The sequence below is a fragment of the Triticum aestivum genome, chromosome 7A (genome assembly GCF_018294505.1).
Source record: "Triticum aestivum cultivar Chinese Spring chromosome 7A, IWGSC CS RefSeq v2.1, whole genome shotgun sequence".
Taxonomy (NCBI): Eukaryota; Viridiplantae; Streptophyta; class Magnoliopsida; order Poales; family Poaceae; genus Triticum; species Triticum aestivum.
In genome coordinates this window covers 667,576,090-667,598,502 of record NC_057812.1, presented here as the reverse complement: position 1 = coordinate 667,598,502, position 22,413 = coordinate 667,576,090, and the positions used below count along the sequence as shown (strand labels likewise).

Sequence of the window (22,413 nt, the reverse complement as noted above, 5' to 3'; positions counted from 1 at the left end):
TCCGCAAAGTGGCTTGAAGCCATGAAATCCGAGATGGGATCCATGTATGAGAACAAAGTATGGACTTTGGTTGACTTGCCCGATGATCGGCAAGCAATTGAGAATAAATGGATCTTCAAGAAGAAGACTGACGCTGACAGTAATATTACTGTCTACAAAGCTCGACTTGTCGCAAAAGGTTTTCGGCAAGTTCAAGGGATTGACTACGATGAGACCTTCTCACCCGTAGCGATGCTTAAGTCTGTCCGAATCATGTTAGCAATTGCCGCATTTTATGATTATGAAATTTGGCAGATGGATGTCAAAACTGCATTCCTAAATGGATTTCTGGAAGAAGAGTTGTATATGATGCAACTAGAAGGTTTTGTCGATCCAAAGGGAGCTAACAAAGTGTGCAAGCTCCAGCGATCCATTTATGGACTGGTGCAAGCCTCTCGGAGTTGGAATAAACGCCTTGATAAGTTGATCAAAGCATATAGTTTTATACAGACTTGCGGTGAAGCCTGTATTTACAAGAAAGTGAGTGGGAGCACTACAGCATTTCTGATAAGTATATGTGAATGACATATTGTTGATCGGAAATAATGTAGAATTATTTTTGCAAAGCATAAAGGAGTGTTTGAAAGGAATTTTCAAAGAAAGACCTCGGTGAAGTTGCTTACATATTGAGCATAAAGATCTATAGAGATAGATTAAGACGCTTGATAAGTTTTTTCAATAAATACATACCTTGACAAGATTTTGAAGTAATTCAAAATGGAACAGTCAAAGAAAGAGTTCTTGCCTGTGTTGCAAGGTGTGAAATTGAGTAAGACTCAAAGCCTGACCATGACAGAAGATAGAAATAGAATGAAAGTCATTCCCTATGCCTCAGCCATAGGTTCTACAAAGTATGCCATGCTGTATACCAGATCTATTGTGTGCCCTACCACTGAGTTTGGCAAGGGAGTACGATAGTGATCTAGGAGTAGATCACTGGACAGCGGTCAAAATTATCCTTATTGGAATAAGGATATGTTTCTCGATTATGGAAGTGAAAAAAGGTTCGTCGTAAAGGGTTACGCCGATGCAAGTTTTGACACTAATCTAGATGACTCTAAGTCTCGTTCTAGATACATATTGAAAGTGGGAGCAATTAGCTAGAGTAGCTCCATGCAGAGCATTGTTGACATAGAAATTTGCAAAATACATGCGGATCTAAATGTGGCAGACCCGTTGACTAAGATTCTCTCACAAGCAAAACATGATCACACCTTAGTACTCTTTGGGTGTTAATCACATAGCGATGTGAACTAGATTACTGAATCTAGTAAACCCTTTGGGTGTTGGTCACATGGCGATGTGAACTATGGGTGTTAATCACATGATGATGTGAACTATCGATGTTAATCACATGGTGATGTGATCTAGATTATTGACTCTAGTGCAAGTGGGAGACTGAAGGAAATATGCCCTAGAGGCAATAATAAAGTTATTATTTATTTCCTTATATCATGATAAATGTTTATTATTCATGCTAGAATTGTATTAACCAGAAACATAATACATGTGTGAATACATAGACAAACAGAGTGTCACTAGTATGCCTCTACTTGACTAGCTCGTTAATCAAAGATGGTTATGTTTCCTAACCATGGACAAAGAGTTGTTATTTGATTAACGGGATCACATCATTAGGTGAATGATCTGATTGACATGACCCATTCCATTAGCTTAGCACCCGATCGTTTAGTATGTTGCTATTGCTTTCTTCATGACTTATACATGTTCCTATGACTATGAGATTATGCAACTCCCGTTTGCCAGAGGAACACTTTGTGTGCTACCAAACGTCACAACGTAACTGGGTGATTATAAAGGAGCTCTACAGGTGTCTCCAAAGGTACATGTTGGGTTGGCGTATTTCGAGATTAGGATTTGTCACTCCGATTGTCGGAGAGGTATCTCTGGGCCCTCTCGGTAATGCACATCACATAAGCCTTGCAAGCATTGCAACTAATGAGTTAGTTGTGAGGTGATGTATTACGGAACGAGTAAAGAGACTTGCCGGTAACGAGATTGAACTAGGTATTGGATACCGACGATCGAATCTCGGGCAAGTAACATACCGATAACAAAGGGAACGACGTATGTTGTTATGCGGTCTGACCGATAAAGATCTTCGTAGAATATGTAGGAGCCAATATGGGCATCCAGGTCCCGCTATTGGTTATTGACTGGAGATTTGTCTCAGTCATGTCTACATTGTTCTCGAACCGTAGGGTCCGCACGCTTAACGTTACGATGACAGTTATTATGAGTTTATGCATTTTGATGTACCGAAGTTAGTTCAGAGTCCCGGATGTGATCACGAACATGACTAAGAGTCTCGAAATGGTCGAGACATAAAGATTGATATATTGGACGACTATATTCGGACACCGGAAGGGTTCCGGGGAAGTTTCGGATAAAACCGGAGCACCGGGGGGTTACCGGAACCCCCCGGGGGGTTAATGGGCCTTATGGGCCTAATGTGGAGAAGAGGAAGGGGCTGCCAGGGCAGGCCGCGCGCCCCCTCTCCCCCTAGTCCGAATTGGACAAGGAGGAAGGGGCGGTGCCCCCCCCCCCCTTTCCTTCTCTCCCTCCACCTCTCCTAGTTGGACAAGGAACGGGAGGGGAGTCCTACTCCCGGTAGGAGTAGGACTCCTCCTGCGCGCCTCCTCTAGGCCGGCCGCACCCCCCCCCCCTTGGATCCTTTATATACGGAGGCAGGGGGCACCCTAGAACACACAAGTTGATCCACGTGATCTGTTCCTTAGCCGTGTGCGGCGCCCCCAGCCACCATAGTCCTCGATAATATTGTAGTGGTGCTTAGGCGAAGCCCTGCGACAGTAGTACATCAAGATCGTCACCACGCCGTCATGCTGACGGAACTCTTCCCCGACACTTTGCTGGATCGGAGTCCGGGGATCGTCATCGAGCTAAACGTGTGCTAAAACTCGGAGGTGCCGTAGTTTCAGTGCTTGATCGGTCGGGCCGTGAAGACGTACGACTACATCAACCAAACGCTTCCGTTGTCGATCTACCAAGGGTACGTAGATCACACTCTCCCCTCGTTGCTATGCATCACATGAACTTGCGTGTGCGTAGGAAATTTTTTGAAATTACCACGTTACCCAACATGAACTCCTTCACCCAAATTGCTTCATGCGCTGCCTCCGAGGCTGCCATGTACTCCGCTTCACATGTAGATCCCGCCACGATGCTCTGCTTGCAGCTGCACCAGCTTACTGCTCCACCATTCAACATATACACGCATCCGGTTTTTGACTTAGAGTCATCCAGATCTGTGTCGAAGCTAGCGTCAACGTAACCCTTTACGACGAGCTCTTCGTCACCTCCATAAACGAGAAACATGTCCTTAGTCCTTTTCAGGTACTTCAGGATATTCTTGACCGCTGTCCAGTGTTCCTTGCCAGGATTACTTTGGTACCTTCCTACCAAACTTACGGCAAGGTTTACATCAGGTCTGGTACATAGCATGGCATACATAATAGACCCTATGACTGAGGCATAGGGGATGACACTCATCTCTTCTATATCTTCTGCTGTGGTCGGACATTGAGCTGAGCTCAATTTCACACCTTGCGACACAGGCAAGAACCCCTTCTTAGACTAATCCATATTGAACTTCTTCAATATCTTATCAAGGTATGTGCTTTGTGAAAGACCTATGAGGCGTCTTGATCTATCTCTATAGATCTTGATGCCTAATATATATGCAGCTTCTCCAAGGTCCTTCATTGAAAAACTCTTATTCAAGTAGGCCTTAATGCTGTCCAAAAGTTCTATATCATTTCCCATCAAAAGTATGTCATCTACATATAATATGAGAAATGCTACAGAGCTCCCACTCACTTTCTTGTAAACGCAGGCTTCTCCATAAGTCTGCATAAACCCAAACGCTTTGATCATCTCATCAAAGCGAATGTTCCAACTCCGAGATGCTTGCACCAGCCCATAAATGAATCGCTGGAGCTTGCATACCTTGTTAGCATTCTTAGGGTCGACAAAACCTTCCGGCTGCATCATATACATTTCTTCCTTAAAATAACCGTTAAGGAATGCCGTTTTGACGTCCATTTGCCATATCTCATAATCATAGTATGCGGCAATTGCTAACATGATTCGGACGGACTTCAGCTTTGCTACGGGAGAGAAAGTCTCATCGTAGTCAACCCCTTGAACTTGTCGATAACCCTTAGCGACAAGCCTAGCTTTATAGATGGTCACATTACCATCCGCGTCTGTCTTCTTCTTAAAGATCCATTTATTTTCTATGGCTCGCCGATCATCGGGCAAGTCAGTCAAAGTCCATACTTCGTTTTCATACATGGATCCTATCTCGGATTTCATGGCTTCCAGCCATTTGTCGGATTTCATGGCTTCCAGCCTCGGTGTCGATGAGAACCTAAATGATGTACGCTTAGGCTTTTAGGGTGCCTCGGCGTCGACAAACCCTAAATGATGAAAGCTTAGGCTTTTAGGGTGCCTCGGTGTCGACAAACCCTAAATGATGAGACCATGATCTTGTTCCTTGACAATAACCAACTTTTTGACCAAACTTTTTTCCTATTTAGAGCGAAACATGGCCCACAACGATGAGGCCGGTGGTTTGGGCGGCAAGCAATTCTGGGAGCTGTCCCAGGATATGTCGTCATCATCATCGGACGACGAAAGTCTCCCGGCGAAGTGCGACTGGTGCCACGACAATCGAGGTCTGTGCGACATGCCTCACCTGGACGATGATCGGCACTTTAGCATTAATTTCGAGGAGACCTTCGAAGTTGAAACGGTACACAACGACGACAAGTGTTATTTTCATAATTAAGCATGACTTCAACTATTTCAACGTGTAATTTTCATCTTTTACAATTCGAGTATAGCTTATCTCATGCCATGCAAGACGCTATGTCTTGGAGAGGATGGATTTTGAAGACCATGAAATTTCTGAAACAAAGAAAATTCACCTAAGGACTCATCACGATGTGGACTTTGAAGTAAATCTATATAATTCTGAGAGCGTAACCCATTTTGGTTGCAAAAATTGGGAAGCATTTTGCAAGATGTATGGTTTTGATGAGGGTATGCTTATCACCATGGATCTTGATAATCCTGACATCAACCAAGACAATATGGACATTTGGGTCCTTGTTGATACGCCTCCAGTTCTACCGCTATGTGAGTTTCTCAAACATAGTTATTAGCTAATTTATATTTTTTATTTCAAAATAGTTGACAGCTTATTTCCATTGACAGCTTATTTTTATTGTTCAAAGAATGTGCGGGAGATGGTAGACAAAACCCACTACACCGATGGCTCCGAATTAACAACTTACAAGGAGAAAAATCATTTGGTCGGATTTTGTACTGACATTGAGAATTACAATATCCACAAACAAACTCCTCAACATTATGGTAAATACGTGCCACTAGTGCATGTGTTCAACTACGGTAACTACTATGAAGATACCCTGGTAAGATTTTTACTATTACGACATCCATGCATCTTTTGCATACTTCTAAAACTAGTATATCATTGCTAACTATGAAGTTATTACTATGTTTTTCAACAGATAATTCCAGAGAATTGTATGCCTCATTTGATGTATCAGAAAGGTAGTCTTAATGTTTTGAACATACAGCCAGGTCATCCTACGAATCTCAACTGTCCATACGAGATTTCTAAAAGAAGTGGAGACATGAAAATCAAAGGATGGAAAAAAGGTATGGACAGTCGTAAGGAGTTTCTTGGAAGCAAAAGGAAGCGAAGCGCAAGAATTGCAGACAAGATGTTCTCCATTCTCCATAATGGAGAGTCAGAGTCTATATTGTTTTATGCTATTTTAGCTTAAATAGGGTATTTAGGTCCTTCCTAATACTGATGATCATGTGCTGATGAACAATTAAGTAGGGTTGGTTCAAAGACTATCAAGATGATGATCGTATGACTTGTTATGAATAACGAGTAGAAGTTGTATGATGATGATTAGGGACTTGTTAGGATTAGTATTACTTCCGACAAACTCGATACTCGCGGTCTTGAGACTTGTAATGTTTTATCTTTGTTCGGTCTTTTGAATTCGGAGACTAATATGATGAATTGTATTCGGAAACTAATCTTCTATTGTATTTGATGAATCTGATGTTGCTGTGTGCTGCTGTCTATATTCTGTCTAATAATATATTTTATATTCTGTCTAATAATATATTTTGTAACCTGCGCAAAAATCAGAAAAAAAAACCAAATATTCATACTAATGGCGCATCACCACCAGGTGCGTCATTAGTATGCCAAAGGATACTAATGGCGCATCAACAGAGAATGCGCCATTAGTATGACAAAGTCATGCTTACGTATGGCCCCCCGGAGGGCACACTAATGACGCATGCTGTTACATACTAATGGCGCACTAGTTGGTGCGCCATTAGTATACCAGATACTAATGGCGCACCTGTGGTGCGCCATTAGTAAGATATACTAGTGGCGTGCTACTAATGGCGCACTGGTAATGCGCCATTAGTAGGCAAAACCAGTGCGTCATTAGTAGGCCTTTTCCTAATAGTGAGAGACGGACAATGCAAGATTTACCATGTGATAGTTTCCTAACTGGAAAAAAGCAATAGGAAACACACATAAAAACTAACGACAGTATTTAAAATGGAAATGTTACACGTGCAGGTGTATATGCTTTCAAGGGAAGCCTAACTATACAAAGATATTGCGACTATTTTTTCTAATCAAATTAGCAGTTTCCACGAAATAACCCATCTTATCCCTCCTGGAGTGATTCCTAATGGTAGTTACACTGCATCATAGGCAACTTGAGGGCAAGGATCTACCGGGGATATTGGTCTAAACCTCATTTTCACAGCTGATAGTTAAAGTAATTTTCTGCTGTGAGGTAATATATAAAGACAGATTGAGTTTATAGTATTGTAGCTCATCCCTTTAAAAAAAGTCTTGTAGCTCATAAACCCCCTGAAATTGGCGAAAAACAGCAAACAAACAACTGAAAGCACATAGATGGCAATCAATATCACCTTCAGGAAATGCATGTTACATGAAGCACATGTAACCAATATGTCAAAACAGATATGCACCGACATTTGTCCCCGAGTCCTTAACACTGAATGGGATACCATGTCTTAAGCTTCAGAATACATGTTTGGATACTTGTTCCGACCAATGAATGCATAAATGAATCGCAAATGGACCATGGAAGTCAAGTAGTACAGAACCTGCAGTATTCCACACTCCGGAAGTTAGGATTATATTCCAAACTTTAATTAAACATTACAATCGCCTAATAGTATGTAACACGACAAAAATAGTCTGACATAACTCCTTTTTTTACTTGATATTACAAACAAAAGATTGATGAAAAACAAACACCATGTGGTGTGTATCACCTACAAATTCAAGATGTTCCTGCGAGAAGGAACATCATAATCAGAACATTATTATTTTATAGAAATATACTCCCTCCGTTCCAAAATAGATGATCCAACTTTATACTAACTTTGTACTAAAGTCAGTACAAAGTTGAGTCATCTATTTTAGAACGGAGGGAGTAGTTCGCAACATTGGAATGCTCTGTACGAAGATTGTCTCTTACCTCCTTTTCTGTTTGATACTGCTGCAACATTGGAATTGTTAGATGAACTACCAACAAAAGCGTTGTCTCTCTTCAGATGAGGCACAGTTTGTAGAATGTAATCATGCTACCAACAGAAAGATTTAACCTGTTGTCAAATGCTCCAACTATTCGACTCTGCTGAAAGTTCTGGAAAAAAAAGATTGCAGAATGAATTGCCATAATATTCCAGCTAGCAAATCCCTACTTGATAAAATTTCCCAAAAGCGAAACCTTGCAGGTGCCACATCCAAACTGTAACATGTCATTGCAGAAATAAGTGTGCTGTAATAAGGAAGAAGAAAAATCAGCAAAACATTATAAGAAATCAATAGTCCAGCTTGCAAAAAAGAAAATTGTGTTCCTGTGAGTTACAATGTGCAAACATAGACGCATGTGAATGGGCTATAGATTTCGTGTGTAAACTAATGGCTGCATGTAGTGTGAATGGAAAACTGAATAAAGGAGCAGAAGTTGAATTTTGGTGCTCACCGGCAGATTGACTTGAATGAGTGATCCTAATTTATCCACAACGTTGACCACTCTACAATTTTAAAATATAGCCCATCAGGTCTCAGAAGCTAGGCAAAGGGGGGGTGAAGCTAGGCAAAGGGGGGGGTGGCATCGCCTCAAATTAATACTGGGAAGACGGGCAGGGATGGTAAGACGACGCACACAGGGAAGACGGGCAGGGCAACAGTATGCGTTTTCCCATCGAGGTCCAGATCCGAATTGCGGAGGATGAAAAGAGGTGCGACCATGAAGGATGGGGGAGGCGTCCAGCCGCGGCCTCTGCTCCTGTGCTCCTCTGGTTCGCTATGGCGGGGGCCCCTGACCACGCAGTGGTACCTGCCGTCGCTGATCGGAGCCTGGTGCCCCGGCAGTACGGGGGCGGTGCAAGCGGTTGGGAACACCCCGCCCGCGATAATTTTCTCACGGGCAAGAGATCCAATGGCGTCTATGGCTTCAGGGTCGGGTGTGCCCGATCTGGAGACCATGATGGAAGAGCTCGGATTGAATGAAGAGAATATTCAAGATGTGATTGTTGAGGATGACGATCTGCCGGAAGAATTTGTCAGATGGATGGCGATTGCTCCGGTACACATGGATAAAACTTACAGTTAGTACTGGTTCTACCGCAATATGAGGGCCGCGTGGGATCTTGCTCGAGAAGTTAAGACCCGCCCGCTGTAAGATAATCTATATACCATGCAGTTCATGTGCCTCGGTGACTGGGAGAGAGTCATGGAGGAGGGACCCTGGCAATACAAAGGAAAAGCAGTGGTGATCGAGCCCTATGATGGATTCACTAGGTCGTCGACGGTCGCGTTGGATAAGATGGAAATCTGGGCCCAAATTCATGATTTTCTTTATGGCTATTTCCCCTGATCAAATCACTTGCGGCAACCATTGGTGAATACATCTACCATGAACCGAGGTCTCAAGACTTCAAGGGGAATTTCGTGCGAGTCGGAGTAAAGATAAATGTTACCGAGCCTCTGAAGAATGCAGTCTCGATCGTCAAGAAGAAGAAACTGGAGATCTTCCGAGTCAAATACGAGAGATTACCGGACTGGTGCGCGGTCTGCGGTCACCTAGGTCACATACACAAAGAATGTGGGGATGGTGTCCATGCCCCCAAAGCCCTGGTTTTCAAACAATCGCGTGCCTCTTGGTTCTGTGGTCCTGGCCAGGGTCCGGGTGAGGGCAAAGCTGGACGTGGAGGCAGAGGTGCAGGTGACAGAGGAGGCCGTTCAAGTGGCCGGTCGAGTGGTCGCTCCGAAGGAGGCCGAGGCAACATGACAGACTCTCTTGGCGCATACCATGTTCAAGTGGACCCAAGCAGGATGGCTAGAGATGCAGACATGGAGGAGGTGAATATAAAGAGGAATGCGGGAGCCGAGCTGGGTGCTAAGGGTGCAATGCCTCAACAAATTTCTGAAACAACAGAGACCAACACGAGCTCACTTGCAATTGTTCCGGTGGGCTTGACGGCTGTGAGTCCACCACCGCGAAGGGACCTGAAGAGAACCAAGAAGACGGGTGAGGACTCCAAGGATGTAATCTTAGCAGTGAAGAATTTGGCGGGCTCCTTCGAGGAGCACCGCCGGGCCCAATGAGTGCGTTTTGTTGGAACTGTCGGGGCATGGGCAGTGCCGCAACAGTTCGAGAGGTTCACGAGTTTGCGAACAAATTTGCCCCTACCCTCTTATGTATTGTCGAAACTCAGCTAGAAGGCACGAGGGTAGAAGCGCTAGCAGGCACCTTTGGGTATGATAATAGTTTTGCGATTGACAGTCGTGGTAGAAGTGGAGGTATTGGAATTTTTTGAAACAATGTAATAAAATTGGAAATTCTTGGTTATTCGGATTACCATGTTGATTGCTCGGTTGAGGAGGTAGGCCATGATCCATGGAGAGTTACAGTAGTTTATGGTGAGGCGCAAACACATCTTCGATATAAAATGTTGGATACCTTGAAAAATATCAATACTTTGAGTAGCCTCCCTTGGCTCTGCATTGGTGATTTTAACGAAGTATTGCGTCCCGATGAACATGAGGGGGTGGGAGAAAGGAGCAACGCACAGATACAACACTTTCATGACACGGTTGACGTCTGCATGTTGCTAGACATAGGCTATTCGGGCCATTTTTGGACTTTTGAAAAGAAAGTAAGGGGATGATCATATACTAAGGTCCGGCTGGATCCTGCACTTGCCAATGCGGACTGGAGAGCAAGGTTTCCTCTTGCTGACTTGACACACCTCACAGCAGCATCTTCTGACCACAGTCCCATTCTAATGCGATTGAACAGAGAGCAGCCCAGCGGCCGACAGCCCAAACCCTTCCGATATGAGGTAATGTGGGAAGGGCATGAGTCGTGGAGCGACACCATTAATTCAGCATGGACAGACGGGGGGATCAGCAATAGAGTGGAGGAGTTGCGGGCTAAACTGCAAGCAATACCTCATGATTTGGGGCGCTGGAACAACGAGACCTTCGGGAACGTTCGGAAAGAGATTAAAAGGCTGAAAACATAGCTGGAGAAGCTTCGCGCTGACCCAAGTCGAACGGCTCCTTCCCATGTTGAGCTGAAGATAAACGAAAATCTAGTTGAACTTTACCATCGGGAGGAGATTCTATGGAGGCAGCGGTCCAGGATAGAGTGGCTAACGTCGGGCGATAAAAATACAAGATTTTTCCACTTGAGAGCAAGCATACGGAGAAAGAAGGATATGATAAAGGCCCTACAAAATTCCCTTGGTGTCATGTCAGATAATCCGAAGGAGCTGAAAGCATTGGTACAGGAATTTTATGAAACTCTGTATACTTCAGAGGGTGTAACAATATGGAAGCGGTCCTCAACTGTGTACCAACCAAAGTTACGATGAGATGAACGAGTTACTCACTGCACCATACAAGGGAGAAGAAGTTAAAGCAACCCTTTTTCAGATGTTTCCCACCAAAGCACCGGGACCCAACGGATTTCTAGCTCATTTCTATCAGCACCATTGGGATCTTTGCGGTGCCGAGGTTACAGAGGCGGTCCTCAGGATAATTTGGGGAGAGGATAGCCCCGAAAGCATAAATGACACGGTCCTGGTCCTTATCCCTAAGGTAATGAACCCTTCCATGCTCACTCAATTCCGACCAATCAGTTTATGTAACGTGTTATATAAGATTGCGTCCAAGGTGTTTGCGAACAGACTGAAGCAAATTCTTCCAGACATTATTTCAGAGGAGCAATCAGCCTTTGTGCCAGGCAGGAATATTACATACAATATCATTAGTGCATACGAGTGTCTTCACTTTATGAAACGCAGCCGGGCCAGGGTCAACTCCTTCTGTGCCCTAAAACTCGATATGATGAAGGCATACGATCGGCTAGAGTGGGAGTATCTACATGCAATGATGATAAAGCTTGGCTTTGCTACATCATGGGTCCAGATAGTAATGAACATGGTGAGGTCAGTTTCTTTTTTAGTGCTCTTTAATGGTGAGAGACTCGACACCTTTTACCCATCCAGAGGTATACGGCAGGGAGATCTGATATCCCCATATCTCTTTTTAATCGCAGCAGAGGGCCTTTCATGCCTACTGAAATCCAGTTCCTCGTCGTCTCAGCTAGAAGGGATCAAGGTGGCAGCCACGGCTCCAGTCGTGAACCACCTCCTTTTGTCGACGATAGCCTGTTGATGTTTAAATCGAGTGTTGAAGGGGCTGTTGCAGCATCAAACTTGTTGGAACGCTACTATATGGCATCAGGTCAGCGCATAAATCATGAGAAGTCTTCTATCTTCTTTAGCAGAGGTTGCCCTCAGGTCATGAGAGACAATATCAAGAACACTATGAACGTGCATAATGAATCTCTCAGTGACAGGTACTTGGGGATGCCTACTGATGTTGGGTATGCAAAGAATGGCACTTTCCGATATTTGAGAGACTGGGTGTGGGAGAAAATTAGAGGGTGGATGGAAAAACTTTTGTCTGCAGCAGGAAAGGAAGTGCTCATTAAGGCGGTGGCGCGATCTATACCGGTTTCTATGTCATGTTTCCGCCTCCCAAGGGGATTATGCGAGAACATCACCTCCCTGATCAGACAATTTTGGCGAGGAAGCGCAAGCCAAGTTGGGTAGCCTGGGACGAGATGACAAAGCCAAAACACCTTGACGGGCTCGGTTTTAGGGACTTGGATATCTTTAACCTTGCCCTACTGTCGAAACGGGCGTGGAAGTTGCTTCAGAACCCCACGTCGCTTAGTGCCCGCATCCTCAAGGGTGTCTATTTCCCGGAAGACTCTCTATTGTAGCTCGGCTGGGCAGTCATCCATCACAAATTTGGCGAGCTATCTTGGATGGCCGTGACATAATGGTGCAAGGACTAGTGAGGAGGATAGGAAACGAGGAAACCATGGATATATGGCATGATAAATGGCTACCCCGCACGGTGATGAAGAGACCGATAACATCTCTGGCCCATGATCCACCTCACCTAGTCTCAGAACTTATTAACCACACCACATGCTCTTGGAATGAACCGCTGGTTCGGGCAACCTTTATTCCAATCGATGCAGAGACAATCTTACAAATTCCTCTTTGCACTAGACAAATTGAGGACTTTTGGGCTTGGAGTGAGGACAGGAGGGGTATCTTCACTGTAAGAACTGCGTACCGTCTGATTCAACAGAAGAAACTAAGCAGAGAAGCCTGGCTGTATGAGCAAGGAGGGCCATCTCATTCACATGGAGATAGTGAGGGCTGGACTAAGCTTTGGGGGATTAGAGTACCCTCGAAGCTGAAGATTTTCCTATGGAGATTTGCAAAGAACACCACCCCGACCGTGGCACTTCTGCATCATCGTAACATGGCGGATACACCTGCGTGCTGCCTTTGCGGAGCTGAAGATACTTGGAGGCATGCTTTTCTTAATTGCACAATATCCCGAAGCACTTGGGCCATGTCTTCTGAGCAGATCATCGATGTGGTGAGCAGGAACGAAGAAACTGATGCAAAGAGCTGGCTTTTTGCCATGCACAATGCTCTACCGCATGAAGAGTTTACTACCCTGGTGGTTACACTTTGGGCATTGTGGGCTGCTCGACGTAAGGCGATCCATGAACACATTTACCAGAGTCCTTTTTCAGTCCATGCTTTTGTCCAGTCTTATATCAATGAGCTCAAGGCTGTTCATCCGGGCACGGCGAGGCAACCTGGCGCTCCTGTGCAGCGACCAACGGGCTGGATCGCTCCACCGGCGGGGCTGACGAAAATAAACGTTGATGCTGCAGTTGGGAGGGGAAGGAAACATGGAGCTGTTGCGGCGAGATCGAGGGATTGCGCTGGCCAGTTTTTGGGGCATCGGCTGTGGTCTTCGGTGGCATATCCGATCCAGCGACACTCGAATGCATGGCGGTCAGGGAGGCACTAGCCCTCGCTGACGATCTGAATGTTACAGACATAAAAGTGGCATCGGACTCGAAGGTGGTGGTTGACGACATCCGAGAGAAGAACCCAACGGAGTATGGAGCGGTTATACATGAAATAATAGAGTATAGTTCATCTTTCCACTTTTGTAATTTTTGTCATGAATTTAGGAGCTCGAATATCGAGGCTCACAAGATCGCGAGGCACGCTTTATCCCTTCCGGCTGGCCGACATGTTTGGTTGGGCCAGCCGGACGGACTCTCTTTCGTCCATGTAAACATTGTGACATCATAAATAAAGCTTCGGAGTTTGTCTAAAAAAAAGGCGGGATTAAGAGTAAATCTGATGGTCAAAAACGTCCTAAATTGATGATCCAAAGGCTGAAAATGTTAATAGCCTGAGAGGGCTGGAAAGGTGCTCAGTTATAATGTATGTAAATGTAGGGTATTCATGTAGGTTGACAATTAATTGCACGTGTATATATATTTAGCTAATGAATCCAAATACTCTCACTATCCTACTATCACCATGTTTCAACACAAAGAAGGAGAAAAGAGTCATTCGGGAAGCTCCCCACGTCCCTGGACAGTGGGACCCATGTGTAAGCACACGCCGGAGAACACGCGGCCGGGCGGCCGGCGCGTAAAACCCTAAACCCTTCCCTCGCCCTCCTCCCCCTCCTATCCAATCCAAAAATCCCCTCCTCTCATCGCCTCTCTTTTCTTCCTCCCCAAGACCTCCGACCCCCCATTCTCCGCTGCCCCCAGCCCATGCCCCGGGCCCCGAAACCCTAGCCCCCGACCCCGCCTCGCCATGCCACCGCGGCCGTCCCTCCAGTCGCTGCTCCTCATGGCCGCCTCCACCTCCACCTCCGCGGGCGCCGGGGGCTCGGGCCTCCTCCTCGCCGCGCGCCGCCGCTTCCCCGCCGCCTTCGCCACCGCGGGCGGCCAGCGCATCCGCCTGCTCCACTCCTTCTCCTCCCGGACCCGCCTCCCCCGGCGGGCCGAGCTCGCCTGCTGCTTCGGGACCGCCCCCGCCGAGGCCGTGCCCGCCGCCGCCCCCGCGACCCCGCGCTCCAGGAATGGTAATGCGACGCGTCCTACCACTCTGAGAGACCCGCTGGTTCTGCTTTGTGGCGCAGGAGTTCCTTCTTCTTCCGGCATCGCCAGGGAGCCCTGGCGCCGAGCGAGCATTGCTGGTTCAGTGCTTAGTGAAATTTCAGTAGCACCTTACATTTCTTATAGTTTTGGCTTGTGAGATTAGATGGTTCTGAAGCCTGCATTCTTATATATATGATATCAAGGGAGATCGTGCTCGAAAAAATCTTGGTTCGTGGCTTAGAAAAAGTGTTTTACTCTGTTTTACGGAATTTGAGCTCTCTCGGTTGTGAATAATCTGGCGTACCTGCTTTTCCCCATAGCTGCTGTTTGTCGCATTTCAGTGCTTTGCTAATGCTTCGTAATAACTGGATGTAGAATCCTTGTTGTTTTCACTGATGTGCTGTCATTTTGGGATAACAGTTCGTTCGATGGAGGAGAGAAGGGCCTGTGAAGAACGACTAGGGCAGGTAGTTGAGAAGATGAAAAAGGAAGGGATAGATATGAGCCAATGGAGGCTTGGCACTTTTCAACGGACGATTTGCCCACAGGTATGCCTTTTTCTGGTACCTAGAATTGTTGTTTCCATTTGCTTTTCTTTTCATGATGTATTTAGTTGGGTAAGCAAATAAGCTAAAAGGGTTATTGTTTCTGGATTGAGAACATCAAGAATTCACAGCTACAGTTACTTTGTGTGGATTGAGTACATCAAGAATTCACAGCCATAATTTGTATTGATCGGTTTAGTTAGCTTATTTCTGTTTCACATATCGTGCACATTGGAAGTATGTATTAACGAGCATGCCTTCCACAAAAAGAGCGTTCTTGAAATGAAGTGGCTGCACATTATGATCAATTTGATGACCAGCTTACAAACATGTTCATCTGTATATAATACAGATTAATATATGCTATTTTGGTGATCCATTGTACTTTATATTCTATCAAACAGCAAATGGTTAAGTATGATTTCCCTTCTGTTAACTAGTGCGAAGGGGGCTCAACCGAGGAACGAAGCCTCAGCGTCTTCATCCGGGAAGATGGGTGAGTTTTTATGTACAGCACACTTTGAGCTTGTTAGTTGGAGTTGTTTCTTAAGGTATACTCCCTCCGTCCCAAAATTCTTGTCTTAAATTTGTCTCAATACGGATGTATCACGTTTCAGTATTAGATACATCCGTATATAGATGAATCTAAGACAAGAATTTTGGGACGGAGGGAGTATGTACTGTAGGTTATCTGATCTCTGTTCTATGCTGTTTCTTCAGTACACATGGAAACTGGACTTGTTTTAGAGCAAATTGTGGATGGAAAGGCTATACCCAGGTGAGTTTACCAACAACTTAAAGAAAACCGAAAGTAATATAGCATCTTGATACCACTATTGTTCTGTCTTGCATCTGCAGCCTGATGGAGTTTCGAAGGCGTACCAAGCAAAGAAGGACCCGGGAAATGAAAATGAAAGTGACCAGGAAGTCAAAGCAAATCAGCCAGTCAAGGTTATCAGAAAACTTCGTGAAGAGGACCTGCGTCTCGAACCTCTTTGTGATGAGGTAATGGAAGTATTATCAAGTAGACGTTTTTGATTGGTATATTCTTCAAATGATACTGAAACCATCTTCATAATTCTCTTTTGCATTCTTTGTTTTATGCTGGCAAAAACTTTTGCACATGCCTGTAAGATGGTTATCTCTTGCAGCTTGTGACATACTTTTCAGAAAGAATGATATCGGCAAAAACACTTCGAAGGAACAACGTATCGCAACGTAAAAGGAATAACAAGGTATGACTGTACTGTTGATGCATTTTTACAATGGAAAAACATGCATTGGGATTCACAAATATGGTATTTCGTTTGCAGATTGTTATTGCTTTTACATATAGACGTGATAAAGTCCTTGTTGGCTGCAAATACAGGGAAGTCTCTAAGAAATTTTCACAGGTTTGTTCTGCTGTTCCTTTTTAGGTTGCATGCTTAATTTATATTTCTATGAATATTGTTCATACTCATTTTTTCTTAACAGGAGGCGAACACAGAGAAAATTTTGTATGGTCTGGATGATATAAAGCAAGCACGCGATATTATCATTGTATGTTCTACGTAAGCCATGCGACATTTTTCTTATTTATTTTTTGTTGCCAATCCATTTGAGCTTGAGTTCACAAAGTATTTACTAGCTTATTGTCCTTTCTGACATTGCAGGTTGAGGGTGAAATTGATAAACTTTCCATGGAGGAGGCTGGCTATCGTAATTGTGTGAGTGTGCCAGATGGTGCACCAGCGCAAGTATCAAACAAACTCCCGGATAAAGATCATGTTTGAACCATTTTCTGATACTGCTGCTAGTTTTTGTCACTAGAGTTTATGTTTGCCACTGTTATTTATTAGTAATAGCTCCTTTAATGTGAGCTGGTCTGTACTGGAAACCTGAACTGTGACCTAACATCTTCTTACATTCCCTGTAAAGCTAGGATAAGAAGTATTCATATCTGTGGAACTGCAAAGAGTATCTTGATCCGGTGCGCATTTTCCTCGTTTCAAAAGTTATTTGCAAACTCTATTGTTAAGATACAAGGTTTGGTGTACTGAATATGTTCGGATATATGGTATTAGGCATCTAGGATAATACTGGCAACGGATGCTGATCCTCCAGGGCAGGCTCTTGCTGAGGAACTTGCTCGACGTCTTGGTAAAGAAAGGTTTGTCTGCCATTGTGTTGCAATCATAAGCCTCCACAATTACTTTAATGACCTATGACTGCAGGTCCTCATTTAACTCGTTTTCCACATTTAATTTGATGCAATCAGGTGTTGGAGGGTCAAATGGCCAAAGAAGAATGAGACGGAATTTTGCAAAGATGCTAACGAGGTTTTTTATGGCATGCATATGCAACTTTGACTAATAAATAATATTGCTATCATTCTTTTGCTTGTCTTTCATGCTGAAAGATTTCTGATGTTAAAGTATGATCAGGGCGTAAGAGGTGTAAAAATGTCCTGCTCCTAATGTGACTCTCTAGCGATAAGCTTATGCTAACTTGTATCGAGAGTCTAAATGTTAACCTCCTCATCCTAGATTGTAGTATTAACGTATTATGATGCTTTCTGAAAGTAATCTACTTGTTGTTCTTAGTTAAAGCCTGTAAGGTTTTGTGTATGCAATTAATCTACATTCTGAAGAACCATCTGAAATATATAGCCACATTTAAGTTCAGTTCCTATTATCTTTAGCTCTGTTTTGGAACTTTGGGTGTTCTTACATGTCCTGTAGTTGATCCTTGTAACTCCCTTTTCAACTACAGGTACTTATGTTCTTAGGACCACAAGCATTGAAAGAGGTTATAGAAGGTGCCGAACTGTATCCTATAAGAGGTCTATTCAACTTCAAAGATTTCTTCCCTGAGATCGACAGTTATTATCTAGGAATTCATGGGGATGAGCTTGGAATTCCTACTGGTTGGAAATGTATGGATGGGCTCTACAAGGTATCTATTAGTTGTGTTTTTTATTTGTTTTTCATCCAATTTTGCTCGGTTCGAGCTGGCTTCGTCCCTTGCCAAGTTAAAGAGCTCCTTTGTTTTCTTTTGCACATAGAAGCTTGTTTTATGACCGCAATGGCTGTTGACATATGCCATGAAATCAGATCATTTAACCAATTTCAGTGAACTTCATACTGTGTAGTCATGTATTCTGACTCCTTAATACTTGTTGAAAACAACTGGGTGATTTCTTCCTGTCAAGAGTTCCTTTTCTTTTCTTTATTTGCACATCGAAGGTCTTTTTCTGACTGCAACATGAAACCAGATTATTTAACCAATTTTGGGAATAGCTGTTGACATGTGGCATGTAGTCATGTTTTCTGACTTGTTCATCTAGCTGAAAGCAATTATATGCTTCCAGCTTCAGTGGCTAGCGTGCTTAAAAAGATGGCCTGAACTGTAGCGCGTTGGAAGCGCTATAGTTGCAGACTTCAATACATTACCCACAATTTCTCATGTGATTTTGTTTATTTTCCTGCAGGTTGTTCCTGGGGAATTGACCATAGTAACAGGAGTACCAAATTCCGGCAAAAGTGAGTGGATCGATGCATTACTGTGTAATATAAACAATCAGGTTGGGTGGAAATTTGTACTATGCTCGATGGAAAACAAGGCAAGCCATTGTTTATTATCAATGCTATCTAGCCTTTCATTTCATTCGACACCTCGAAATAACGATGATTTTGGTGTTTAGGTCAGAGACCATGCCCGGAAACTATTGGAGAAGCACATTAAGAAACCTTTCTTTGATGCCAGGTAAGGATAAGAGTCTGCAAGTGTATCTCTGTTTGTGTCTGATCTCATATATGATACCTAGAATAAGCAACTGCCTTTGAAAGGACAGTTCCTTTTGAGGAAGAGAGTAAGCTCACGTGCTATCAACTGTGAAGTCAACAGAAGATTCTTTTGGAATAGATTCTACTCTGAACTTTGGCTATTTATTCTTGTTGGTTTAGCAATCCTTGTTTTGGTTTCTACAGATATGGGGGTTCTGTGGAACGGATGAATCAAGATGAATTTGAAGAAGGCAAAGAATGGTTGAATGAGTCATTCCATCTGATTAGGTATATACTAAGTTTAGTCACCTTGTTTTAAATAGTGGTAAGTCGTCTGTGTTTTTAAAGACAGTTTGGATCTGCCCATGAAACCCACCTTACGCAAATTTTAGAACTGGAGCTCTTCCTTCTGCCGGTTTTGTCCCGGTTGTCGGTTGATTCCATTCCCGAGACTGAACACACTAAGTAATAGGTCAGCAAGCGACCACCCCACCTTGCATCACTGTTTCAGAAAGCACCCTTGAAAGTGTTTTAACCAATACTGGTTTTAACATTTTAAAAATAAAATTATATATTTGTGAATTGTGATATGAACTATATACCAAACACAGAACAAAATGATCACTTATATAAACTTACCATACATTGTATCATATGTTTGTTCCATATGAGGACGTTGGCAAGGGTCTGGTCGATATTAGCTTGAAATTCCAAATGATGAGAGGAACTAAGCAACAAAGAGCGGCGGCATAAATAGCAAAAAGAAGCATGTAAACACTATAATCCAAATGTACTATATATGGAAAGGAGCAACGCATTGTAGTTATCATTCTCCAATTCCATTTCTAGAAAAAGATAAGCTTGGTTTGTCTGAGTTGCATGCTGTAATCTGTCAATATGAACTTTGGAATTTAAAATATTTTTTAGCGTCAAATTTTCTACTTATCTCGCTTTTTGTAGCAAAATTTATCTCGCTTCATTGGAGTCAAACTCAGTCACTTGTGTTTTGTGCTGCCTATATAGATTGTTGATGAAACGAAACGAAAACCAAAATTGTTTCCTTGTGGCTGCTTGAAAGGTCTCTGTAGCACTTCCAAGGCCTGCTAAACTGCTAAACCAATAACATATTGTCACAAGACTTGTTCTTCATCATCTTCGGCTACATTCGTAGCTGCCACTATTATCAATATTTATTTTCAGTCATCAGGACTGCTCTATTTAGAAGTGTGTGGTAGCATCAGTGTGTGTCTTGGCTTCTCTTCATAGGCACTTTACTCGGAAGGGATAGTAGTTGTATTTCTCTTGGATGATGTGCCTGTATTAAATGGTGGTTCACATTTCAAGTTGACGTTGAATATGTGTTGCTTAATCAGGTGTGAAGATGATTGCCTTCCATCCATCGATTGGGTTCTCAATCTTGCTAAAGCTGCAGTTCTAAGACATGGAGTACGTGGTCTTGTGATTGATCCTTATAATGAGCTTGACCATCAGCGCCCCCCAAATCAGTAAGCATTACCTAAACCTCTCATGAGCATGATTTACCGTTTACTAATAGCGGTTTCATACATTCATTGTAAAAGATAGGTAGCGTTTTTGCAAGTATGTCAACTATAACTTTGCTATTACCCAGCTACATATGTTTCCCTTCTGTTTTGGTGAGTTAAATCCTTTGCTATGTTATTAACAGAACCGAGACAGAATATGTCAGCCAGATCCTTACGAAGATTAAGCGCTTTGCTCAACATCATTCATGTCACGTATGGTTTGTTGCGCACCCTAGGCAGGTAATCAAATTTCACATAATCCCATATTGATCTTTGCCACACAATTGCACTATACAACGGGGTCTCATTTGGTGTTAATGTTTTAAAAAGCTTCACAACTGGACTGGCGCACCGCCTAATATGTACGACATCAGTGGAAGTGCGCATTTCATAAACAAATGTGATAATGGTATCGTCATACACCGGAACAGGGATCCAGATGCTGGCCCTGTGGATGTCGTGCAGGTTGATATTTGCACCTTTTCAACATATGCTTCATTTTAATGACAGTGCCTGACTCTTATCTGTTTTGCCGGGTTGGATGGCGAATCATAGGTCTGTATGAAGAAGGTTCGGAACAAAGTGATTGGGCAAATAGGGGATGCTTTCTTGACCTATGACCGGTATGCTCATCACAAAACTAATTGTTTCCATCATTTTCTAAACTGAGGTTTCTTGATGATCCTTCAGAACCATTTCAACATAATGATTTTTTCCTGCTTTGTTCCATAATTTCTGAAGTGCCTTCGTAAAGGGTCAAATTATGGTTTATGTAGTTTACCTCATCTTCAAACTGCATGGCTAAGTTAATAACCAAATCATCGTCGTATTTCCTGCCACAGGGTTACTGGTGAATACAAGGAAGCCGACGAGGCCATTGTAGCAAAGGTGGTGAAGCAGCAGATTCGTCAGAAATCGACGACAAGTTACCAACGCTGATTTACTTTTACTCGCTCTCCCGGACAGTTGACACGGTTGAGATATCATGGTTGTCGCTTCTGTGGATGGCGCAGTTGGCAGTTTGCCGTGTGATCGCGGCAAATCGGCTAACTTGATCGTTCATGCATTTGAGCTGATTCCTGGTGCGAAAAATGTGGTCGAAGGCTACTAACCTTTACTAAGACAGCCACATGCAGGCATTGCTGGGGTGTGGTGGTGTATAGCAAGCTAGATCATATTATTGTAATTAATCGTCGCACCAGGCGGAGGCCGTGTCGTGTCAGCAGCGAAAGCTCATCTCAACCGCTAGTAGGTTATTCTTTGTATGCCCTTCCGACGGTTGTAGCAGTTGGAGGTCCATGACACATTTATCCTTAGTATCAAGTTTGCATGCATCAGCAGAAGCCATGACTTGCGCATCGGAGGCCCATGTTTTGAATTGTCCTGCCACCCAGCACTTGCGCATCGGAGGCCCATGACAGAATTTCAGTGGCGTCAGGCTGCAAAATGGCCGTCGAAGCGATCAAAAAAGGCACATGTGCACAATATGGGGCCGTGGTGCATGAAATCATAGACCGTTTTAGAGTTTTTTCTTCTTGTTTGATTAATCATGAATAAAGGCTTTGCGAGTTTGTCTAAAAAAAAAACCCAGCACATGCCATCGACCATGTGGTGACCAAATCTATTTGGATCTGAGCTGGGACGACGAATGCTTCCAAAATCTGTGATCATTGGATCGTCGGTAACCAGCACTTCCTTCCCCGCCTAACTTTGCGCCGTTCGTTCGTGCTTCTCCCCCTGTGCCGCTGTCCGGCCCTTCGTTAACGGCCAGCTGGGGCTGGTCTTGCTTGCCAGGTGTTTCTGACGGGCAGCCAGCTGGACCAAAAGCAAGGCTGGTTCTGCCTGCTTGATTGGCAAC

At 43.8% G+C, this 22,413-nt stretch overlaps 1 protein-coding gene across 2 annotated transcripts; it reads left to right on the top strand.

Annotated features, from left to right (window-relative positions):
- Nucleotides 1-14,275: 14,275 nt before the first annotated feature.
- On the top strand, nucleotides 14,276-21,902 carry LOC123149113 (twinkle homolog protein, chloroplastic/mitochondrial). 2 transcript variants are annotated; one of them, XM_044568647.1, is made up of 22 exons: nucleotides 14,276-14,683; nucleotides 15,120-15,247; nucleotides 15,685-15,740; nucleotides 15,965-16,022; nucleotides 16,103-16,249; nucleotides 16,396-16,479; nucleotides 16,558-16,638; nucleotides 16,721-16,786; nucleotides 16,900-17,013; nucleotides 17,169-17,216; nucleotides 17,311-17,396; nucleotides 17,505-17,565; nucleotides 17,999-18,044; nucleotides 18,120-18,181; nucleotides 18,717-18,848; nucleotides 18,930-18,991; nucleotides 19,216-19,299; nucleotides 20,385-20,516; nucleotides 20,699-20,795; nucleotides 20,886-21,020; nucleotides 21,111-21,178; nucleotides 21,398-21,902. In XM_044568647.1, exons 1-22 carry the CDS (start codon nucleotides 14,413-14,415, stop codon nucleotides 21,492-21,494), a joined length of 2,115 nt encoding a protein of 704 aa, XP_044424582.1. In that variant the 5' UTR covers nucleotides 14,276-14,412; the 3' UTR covers nucleotides 21,495-21,902. The 2 variants fall into 2 exon arrangements, with proteins under 2 accessions (XP_044424582.1, XP_044424581.1); XM_044568646.1 differs by having other exon boundaries at nucleotides 14,277-14,683; nucleotides 17,999-18,181.
- The last annotated feature ends 511 nt before the right edge of the window (nucleotides 21,903-22,413 follow it).

Coding starts and splice junctions, on each gene's coding strand:
- LOC123149113 (XM_044568646.1), top strand. CDS start 14,413: ATGCCACCGCGGCCGTCCCTCCAGTCGCTGCTCCTCATGGCCGCCTCC. Junction 20,796..20,885: donor TTGTTGCGCACCCTAGGCAG/GTAATCAAATTT, acceptor TGTTTTAAAAAG/CTTCACAACTGGACTGGCGC. Junction 21,021..21,110: donor GCCCTGTGGATGTCGTGCAG/GTTGATATTTGC, acceptor GGCGAATCATAG/GTCTGTATGAAGAAGGTTCG.